Source organism: Heterocephalus glaber, unplaced genomic scaffold (assembly GCF_053883595.1).
Source record: "Heterocephalus glaber isolate CG9 unplaced genomic scaffold, H.glaber_assembly_v1.0 deba00001068, whole genome shotgun sequence".
Taxonomy (NCBI): Eukaryota; Metazoa; Chordata; class Mammalia; order Rodentia; family Bathyergidae; genus Heterocephalus; species Heterocephalus glaber.
In genome coordinates, this window is record NW_028258188.1 from 410,959 (window position 1) to 420,959 (window position 10,001).

At 39.2% G+C, this 10,001-nt stretch overlaps 1 protein-coding gene across 1 annotated transcript; it reads right to left on the reverse strand.

The window, feature by feature from the left end:
• Nucleotides 1-7,877: 7,877 nt before the first annotated feature.
• LOC101711322 (zinc finger protein 131-like) lies at nt 7,878-9,783 on the reverse strand. The gene is given in 2 exon segments (XM_013068445.3): nt 7,878-8,933; nt 9,036-9,783. Coding segments are annotated over 2 exon segments (1,773 nt in total). The 5' UTR covers nt 9,768-9,783; the 3' UTR covers nt 7,878-7,892.
• Between the last annotated feature and the right edge of the window lie 218 nt (nt 9,784-10,001).

A 10,001-nucleotide genomic window follows, 5' to 3' on the forward strand; every position in this document is an offset into this window, starting at 1 on the left:
TGTGGCTAATGTTTCCAGAACTATATTGAACAAGAGTGGTGATAGTGGACATCCTTGTCTTGTTCCTGATTTGAGTGTGAAGGATTTCAGTTTTTGACCATTTAGTATGATATTGGCTGTTGGTTTTTCATAGATGGCTTTTATCAGTTTGAGGGAGAGATCATCTATTCCAATTTTTTGTAGGGTTTTTATCATAAATGCATGTTGGATTTTGTCAAATGCTTTTTCTGCATCTATGGAGATGATCATATGGTTTTTGTCCTTGGCTCTACTGATATAGTGTATTACATTGATTGATTTTCGTAGATTGAACCATCCCTGCATCCCTGGGATGAATCCCACTTGATCAGGGTGTATGATCTTCTTGATGATCTTCTGCATTCTGTTTGCCATTATCTAATTAAGGATTTTTGCATCTATGTTCATTAGTTGGATTGGCCTACAGTTCCCTTTTTCAGTTGGGGCTTTCTCTGCTTTGGGGATCAAGGTGATGCTTGCTTCCAGGTATGAATTTGGGAGTATTGCTTCCCTTTCAATTTCATTGAAGAGTTTAAACAGTAGTGGCAGCAGTTCCTCTCTAAATGTCTTGTAGAATTCAGCAGTGAAGCCATCAGGGCCCGGGCTTTTCTTAGGTGATAAGTTTTTAATGACATTTTCAATTTCATTGGTTGATATTGGGTTGTTCAGAATTTTTAGGTCTTCTTCATTCAACTTTAGTAATTCATATGTTTCTAGGAATCTGTCCATTTCTTCTGTGTTGTCCATTTTACTGGCGTATAGGTTCTGGAAGTAGGTATTGATGATCCTCTGTATTTCTGCTGGGTCTGTTGTAGTTTCACCCTTTTCATTCCTAATTGCATGGATTTGGGCCTTTTCTTTCCTTTTTCTGACAAGGTTGGCTAAAGGTTTGTCAATTTTGTTGATTCTTTCAAAGAACCAACTCTTGGCTTCATTGATTTTTTGTATCATTCTCTTAGTCTCCATTGCATTGATGTCTCTTCTGATCTTTATAATTTCCTCCCTTGTATGAGCTTTGGGGTTGTCCTGTTCTTTTTCTAGAAGCTTGAGGTTCAGCATCAGGTTGTTTAATTGGGCTTTTTCTGTTTTTCTAATATGCACATTCACTGCTACGAATTTCCCTCGTAAGACTGCTTTCATTGTGTCCCATAGATTCTGATATGTTGTATTGTCATTGTCATTTAATTAAAGGAACTGTCTGATTTCTTCTTTAATTTCCTCTGTGACCCATTGGTTATTCAGAAGTGTGTTGTTCAATTTCCATGTGCTTATGAAATTTTTTGAGTTTCTTTTGCTATGGATCTCCAATTTCATCACACGATGGTCTGATAATATACAGGTGATAACTTCAATTCCTTTGCACTTACTTAAACATGTTCTATGTGTGAGTATGTGGTCTATTTTGGAGAATGACCCATGTGCAGCTGAGAAGAATGTGTATTCTGATTTTGTGGGGTGCAAGACTCTGTAAACATCTCTTAAATTCATTTGTTCAAGAGTTCGATTGAGTTCTAGTGTTTCATTACTTATTTTTAGTCTAGTTGATCTATCTATTTGTGACAGTGGGGTGTTGAGGTCCCCCACTACAATTGTATTAGTGCATATATGACTTTTCATGTCTGTTAGTATTTGTTTTATATAGTTGGGTGCATTAGTGTTTGGTGCATAGATATTTATGATTGCCATCTCTTCCTCTTGGATTGTTCCCTTTACAAGGATGTAGTGTCCTTCTTCATCTCTCTTAATCAGTGTTGGTTTGAAATCTACTTGATCTGCACAGAGGATAGCTACTCCTCCTTTTTTTTCGGGTTCCTGTCACATGGAGTATTGTTTTCCACCCTTTAACTTTCAGTCTATGAGTTTCCTTTTGAATGAAGTGTGTTTCTTGTATGCAGCATATTGTTGGATTTTGCTTCTTGACCCATTCTGCCAGTCTATTTCTTTTGATTGGTGAATTGAGACCATTAACGTTGATGGTTATAACTAAAACGTATTGACTTGTCGTTGCCATGACTTTTTCTTTTTGTTGGGTTCTCCCCCTTTACATTTAATTTCTTGTCATGCCAAATGGGTTCATTCTGCTTTGCTTCCTGGGGTTGTGATCCTGAATGTCTGTTCCTAGGATATTGTGTAAAAGTCTTTGGAGTGCTGGGTTGGTATTCACAAAGTTCCTAAGGTGCTCTTTGTCATGAAGTATCTTATTTCTCCATCCATTTTGAAAGATAGTTTTGCAGGGTACATCAATCTGGGTTGGAGGCTGTTTTCTTTTAGGGCTTGGAATATGTCACTCCAAGCTCTTCTTGCCTTGATGGTTTGTGTTGAGAAGTCTGCTGTGATTCTGATAGGCTTTCTTTTGTATGTGATTTGTTCTTTTTCTCTAACTGCTTGGAGAACTTTGTTCTTCTGTTGTGTTTCTGGAATCTTAACAATTATATGCCTATGGGTAGATTTTTTTTGATCAAGGCTATTTGGAGTCCTATATGCCTCACTTATCTGTATGTCAAGCTCTTTTCCCCTGCTTGGGAAGTTTTCTGCCATTATTTCTGTGAAGAGATATTTTATGTCATCTGCACTCTCTCCTGTTTCTTCATTGAGCCCAATCAGTCTTATGTTATTCTTTTTTGCATCATCTAGCAGCTGCTGGATTGATTTCTCATGTTCCCTTATAATTTTGAAGCAATTTTTCTTTTCCTGGTCACTAATTGCAATCTTATCTTCTGTTTCTGAAATTCTGTCTTCCCATTGGCTCATTCTGCTGTGTAGACTTTCAATGGAGTTTTTCATGTCCTGGAAATCTATTTGCATCTGTTTTATGGATTCCACTTGCTTCTTATGTTGGGATTCCATCATGTTCCTCAGTTCCTCTCTAGATTTATCAATCATGTCTTGCACTAGGGGCGCAATTTCTCCTGTTATCTGAGAAATTATTTCTGATTTCATTTTTTTCCAGATCCCCTTTTGTTGCCAGTTCAGTTGGTCCAGGTGGTTGAGTATCAGCGTGTTCCATTTCATTTCCCTTTGGGGTTGCTGTAGGTGATCTGGAAGTCTGGTTCTGAGACTTATTTATGTGTTTTCTCATTTCGACTGGGTGGGGGGCTGTTAGCGCCTGCACATATTACCTCCTCTGAGCTGGGAGAGGTGTGACAGGGGCTGGGAGCAGCGGTAGGTATGGTGGCCCAAAAGCCCTTTCCTGTGGGCTGGGAGCAGCCGGAGGGATGGTGGCTGGGAAACCCCTTCCTCTGGACCAGGAGCAGTGGCATGGTGGTTCAGTAGCCCCTCCCTGTGCGCCGGGAGCGGTGGGAGGTATGGTGGCCCGAAAGCCCCTTCCTCTGGGCCAGGAGCAGCGGGACAGAAGGTGGCCCAAAAGCCCTTTCCTCTGGGCTGGGAGTAGCGGGTGGGATGGTGACCGGGAAGCCTCTTCCTCTGGACCAGGAGCAGTGCGACGACCGCTCAGAAGCCCCTACCTCTGGGTCGGGAACAGTTCGACTCAGTACCTTTTTCTGGTGGTCTGGTGTCCTCTGCCTCTTTGTAGTGTGGAATCAGGTGGCTGCCTGTCTGCAGCAGGGTGATTCGGTATCTTCCGCGTGACTCAGGACCTCGGTAGGGCTTGCACAGACCTGCCTGTCTGCAACGGGCTGATTTGGCCTGTGTTCCGCGTGACTGGGGACCTCAGTAGGGTGTGGGCAGACCTGGCTGTCTGCATTGGGGTGATTCAGCGTCTTCCGCCCGACTCAGGACCTCGTTAGGGCATGCACAGACCTGCCTGTCTGCAGCGGGGTGATTAGGCATCTTCCCCATGACTCAGGACCTTGGTAGGGCGTGCACAGACCTGCCTGTCTGCAGCGGGCTGATTTGGCCTGATCTGTGCGACTCAGGACCTAGGTAGGGCATGGGCAGACCTGCCTGTCTGCAGCGGGGTGACTAGGCGTCTTCCGCGTGACTCAGGACCTCGTTAGCTTCTTTTTCTTAGTATTAGTATTATATATCTTTCCTGATTCCTTTACTTTTTTTTTTGAGGTGCTAGGCCTCGTGTATGCTGGGCAAGTGCTTTACATTCCCAGTCCTTTTTTATTTTACTTATCTTTTTAGTGGTAATGGGGATTGAACCCAAGGACATCCTTAAATACATTCTTTGCTCTGTATATAGGGTATGTAAAGCCCTAATGAGTCCTTTTACAACATCTAGTCTTCCTAGATATTAAAGAATTTGCCAGTTTTGACAAAAGTAGTTAATAAACTAACAAATTTTGTACATTTTGTTTTAAAATTCCTAGGAAAGATTGTCTTCTGAAAATTTGAGCATTTTAGCCCATTGGGTGGAGAAAGGAAGGGTTGTAGACAAGAATGCTCATAATTTCAAGCCACTTTCAATTTATAACTATTGCTACATGTGTACAGTTTAATCAAGACTGCTCTTTGTATATAATGGACAACTTGAGTCCTTACTTGAAACACCTAGTCTTATCTAGATGTTTAGAAGCGCCCAACATATGTTAAATGTAGAGATAGTAAAATATCACTTTGCTTATATCTTTTTGCTTAAAATTAATATGAAATGTTGTCTTTTGGGAATGGAATGGTTAAACAACCTCTGTGAGCAATGTGATACTCTGTGTTCTTGTTCAGTTTTTTGGAGGAAGTGGGAGGGAAGCAATTACAAAAGGTAGTATGTTAGTGCATTTGTACTTGGACATTTTCAAACATCATTTTTCTGTATGTTTTGTGAGTTCTGTTTTGCAGTGTATATAGTGTATATAATGGGCAAATAAATTCAAATTTTGCAACATCTATTTCCTAGATCTTAAACAGGTTGCCAGTGTGCGACAAAGTAGTTAGTAAAGTTCGCACATTTTGTAGACTTTGTGTTGAAATATGCAGATAAGCTTGTCCTCTGTATATGAATTTTGAATTCAACCATCTCTAATATTACATATGCTTATAGTTATCCACTGGGTTGAAGGCATAGAAAAAGAAGTGAGGAGGGAATGGTTCAAGGCCAAAATGGTCATATTTAGAAGGTACCTCAGATTTTAACCATTGTTACATAGGCAATTTTAATTATCAGTGCTGTGTGATAACAGACAAGTTCTTTTTTGGGGCATGTTAGAAGAGTTTTATTGGAAACAAGAAGACTAGCTCCTGGATTTCTCACAACCCACTTATATGGGTGGCACCTGAGGCTCTTTGTCAGGGGTAATTTTATAGCAAAATCACAATGTGGGTACAATGTAGGTCAAACTACAATCAACCTACAGGTTTATAAGTACAGTTATTTAGCTAATATTGGTCCAATAGAGAAGCGAGGCACTTAGCAAGGGTATATGGCAAGCATTATTCATCATTAACTTCAGCTAATCTGTAACTTCTAATTGTAGAAAGGAAAAAGGTGTTCCTGTAAAGGGATGGGAGTATGAGTCCAGATGTTCTAGTAACCCACCTATGTGAGGAGACAAGTTCTTATATGAAAAAATCTAGTTCTAGACATGAAGAAATACTTGATATATTTAAGTGTAAAAATAGTAGGATAACACTTTCTGTAAATAGCTTTTAAAAACTGATGGGAAATACTATGTTTGGAAATAGTGTATTTAAACCACCTCTGAAAAATAATCTTTTATAGAAGGGAAAAAATTTTTATTTCACCATCCATGTTGGCCTACAGATTTTAATTTGCTTACCTCTCTTTTATTTGTTAAGTCTTTATATATATTTCTATTTGCTTCATGAGTTCATAATTACTTTTTCAAGTGGTTTAAAGTAACTGTTTAAATAATTAAAAGCAGATAACTCCAACACTTGTGGTGTCTCATCACTGACTTCTATTCTTTTTCATGTAAGCTGAAATTTTCAAAGGTCTTCATACAGTGAATAATTTTTTATTGAATCCTAGATATTTTTAATATTAATGTTTTCAGTTTCTTGGCCTTATTTAAATTTTATGACAACGTTGATATTTTCACTTCAGCAGGCAATCAACCTGGTTGGATGCAGGCCATGTTTTTCAACTTGTCTTCTGTGAGATAGGGTTCTGGCATTGGTTCAGTTTTACAGGGCTTTGTCTGTTCGTGTGTGTGTATGTGTGTGTGTGTGTATGTGTATGTTGCTGTGGATTAAACTCAGGACCTTATGAATGCCAGGCACATGCTTCAACATTGAGCTACAGTTCCAACCCCTGCAGTGGTCTTGAGATTTTGCCTTCATATACAAGTCTCATTGGTTAGTCTGTATCTGGCAAAGGTTTACCCTTAGCTCAGTTATCAATGTCTTTGATATGCAAATTAAGCCATCTCTATGATTGCTTAGGTTGTGGAGGATTTGCTAATCAACTTTCTTGTGTTATGAGAGTTAGAAAAATCTTCCATGTTAGACATTTAAAATATTTCCATGTACTTAACCTTTATAAGTGGAAAATAGAAACTTCTTGACATTTGAGATTCTTGCTATTACTCAAGACATTCTTTGTGATCTATATTCAACATTTTAGTAGGAGCTACTCACTGGTGTGGCAAGTTGTGACACTGCCATGAAAATCCATGTCTTGACCTGTAAAACGAGAGTATATGACAAAAATCTCAAAGGTCCTTCAGGTACAAAATTTAGTGTTTGATTTAGAGAAGCACTGGGCCATATGCAGAGGTTATGTGTGTCTGCGTGTACTTTTTGCACCAATGTTCTTTGATAGTATTGGTTTGTTTCCTTAATTCTTTACTTCTTTCTCCATAAAGGATATTTGGATCCTTAATCAAAATTTTATTTTGATTGGTTGGTTTGTGTGTTTAGGCTTGTTTTTCTGTTTCATTTTGATCTTTTTTTTTATGTGGTTGTTATATTTTATTTTCCAAATAATACTGATTAAAAATATTTACACACCTACTTTTAAGTCCACAGTTTAGCACTCGTATTTGTATGGCTTTAAGAGTTATAGCACAAGATCTTTACATTAAGGATTGGGGGAAAAATTCAAAACAAAGCCTGATATATACACATCTTTCTCTGTACTTTATTTTAAATACATTAATTTTTAAATGACGGTCATTTTTTTTTCATCTGGTGGTAAAATATTAGTGCAACTTTTCTTCAAAATAAAGTTTACCACAGATGTAAATGAAATTTTCCCAATTGAAAATGGTCCTTCAGCTCTCGTTAAATAAAAATTTTCAACCTAACTTAAATGGAAAAGAACTGGTGGTTATCATTATAAGCAAAAATATGAAGTACTTACACCATCATCTACATTGCTTCCTCCAACACACTAGGAAGAACCAGAGATGCTTTATAGAAGTTTAGTTGCTTTTGAAAAGGCACATGGGTGTGAATTTTTTTTTTAACATTCTAGAGATTGTGTCACCACCACTCTGTTTCTGTGCAGAGATTGCATCTGTGACTAACTGGGGTAGACATAATGTTGTTCAAGCTAAAGAAAGTTAGAGCCAAAATTTAACTGCACAGTAACAATGCACTTTTCTTCATGCAGCCTTGAGTTTCCTATATATTCAATTCTCATGCATTAGAATACATAAGGTAGGCTGTATTCTAATGATTTTACAATATGGAAAAAATTTAAAGAAGGACATCACCTGGGGAAGAGAAGAGGGAGAACCTTTACCACAATGAAAATAGATACATTTGTACCCAACAATATAAGAAGAATATAATCCATTTAAGTTTCTAGAAATATACTTCCCTTCATGAGAAAGACCCCTCCTCTGTGATATTATCTGGGGGGAGGGTCATCAGTTTGTTTCCATAGAAAATAGTTCAGCACAACAGGAAATAGTTTGACTTTGGTCCACGTGTCTTTTAGTTTAAGGACAGTCACACTGCCCTTAGCTCAAAACCCAACATGTAAATTTAAAAATAATATTCATGTCATTTCATTCTAAAACTGGCATAACTGTTCTGTCCTCATTCTCTGTCTTTTCAGCCTGGGAATCCACTGTCAGTTTGTTGTTTAAACCTTCAGCACCTTCATGATCTTCCCTGGCAACCTCAGCACCATCTGCTTGGCTAGGTTCTCTTTCCTCTTGGCTCATGATTTCAGGGGTCACGTGATCCAAGTCTGCTTCTAGAAGCTCAGTTTGTACTTCCACTGGTATTTGATTTACCCATTCAACATGCAGCTCCTCCACATGTACTTCAGTGCGTTCTTCAGTCTGAATTCAACCCACTTCTAGATAGCTCACTTGGACCTGCTCTGGAAGCACACTAATGTATGAATCATGTGCTTGGCCATCCTGGAGCAGATCTGGATGGACCTGTTCCACAGTCACTTGTGCTGAATCCACCTGAACCTGAAGCAATGGTAACATATGCACCTTCCCAACCTGTTCTATAACAGTCATTGATGTCACTGGTTCAGTTTGCACATGTGTTTCTACTGAAAGGACTTCTTCAGTTACTAGATGCTCTGAAATATTGTGAGATTCATCCAGATGCCTCCTGAATTCATTTCCTTACATAAACCACAAATCACACAGAGTGTAATGGTTGGGTTTATCTCTGGTGTGTATTGCCAAGTGATCTTTGAATTGGTCCCAGCTATTAAACACACTGGTACAGACCTGACATTCGTAAAGCTTCTTCTTCCCTTTTTTTGCTCCCACTCCAGTTTGGCATGCAGTGAGGTGACATTTGAGAGTGCTATTTCTAGCAAATTGTTCATGACAATTTGGACATTCAAAAGGTTTTTCACCTGTATGTTTTTGAACATGCTCTTTAAAATGTCCAAAGTGATCAAACTGTTTCTCACAATACTGACATATGTGAATTTTTTTCCCAGTTCTTTGCTTCTTACTGACCCCACCTTCTTCAAGGTGGTAACAATTTAGATGTTGTTTCCATGCACTCTCCTGAAGATACCTTTTATTGCATATTTCACACTTGAAACTCTCAGTGGAGTGTGATTTCATGTGTTCCTTAAAATGGTAAAACAATTTAAAGGAATGGTTACATTTCTCACAATGGAACAAGTCCTTCACATGTGACAGCTGAAGTTCCACAATTTCAATATCTTCTACCTGTTTGTTTATGGGGTCAGATGCAAAGCCATCGTCTTCTTTAATTTGCCCTTTTCTATCACCTTGATGGTATTTGCTGGTAATATCTGCCAACAATGCTAGAGCAGAATCATCAGAGGAACCTGTGCTCTGAATGTACTTTATGGTCTGCTTGGCAGATGCTACTTCCTCTAATGTTTCAATGCCTTCATCTTCCACTTCAATTGTACCTTCAGCAATCTCCACCTCAATTGCAACAGGTTCTGATTCTGCAGATGGCAATGACTCAGTGATAACATTTGAAGTTTCTGCAATCTTTCCTTTTTTTGCCTCATTTTTTCCTGTTGTATTTTCCTCTAAAGGAGTGGAGTTTTCTTTGTTTCTGACTTCAAGGGCTTTGATAGCTTCTAGCATTTGTAGAAACTCTGCTGCTTTCCATACATCGTTGGCTTCTTCTTCTCCTTGTATCATTAATTTTGCTGTATATGTGAACTCAATTAAATGATGAAAGGCCATTTTACTAACACCTTCTATCTCCACCAAGGGTTCCTGAGTAAACTCTTGAAAGAATTTGTAGAAGAATTTACTGCAAGCAGCCAAAACAGCCTTATGAGCCTTAAAATGGTGCCTATCCACAATCAGGGTGATGTCGGTAAAGCGGTCCTGCTCTCGCTGTTCATTCAATCGATCCAGGATCATTTTATGATGTTCAGGAAACTCCTGAAGGCATTCCATCGTCTCTTCAGTCTCCATAGCGGTCGGGTTGCTGTCGACGTACTGCATCACTGTGTTGGGCTCTGGCGGACGCTGACACTTTCCGAGTGCTAACCACTGCAGGGATGAGCCACACCCCCAATGGGGGGGCGGGGCCATCTGAGACATATTTGGTGCTCCAGGGGAGAAACAGGCTATGGTGGCGCTAGGTCTGTGCAAGGCCCAGCTAGATAGAGGGCGAGGTACTTAAATCACCGCCTTTCCACTCCTCCC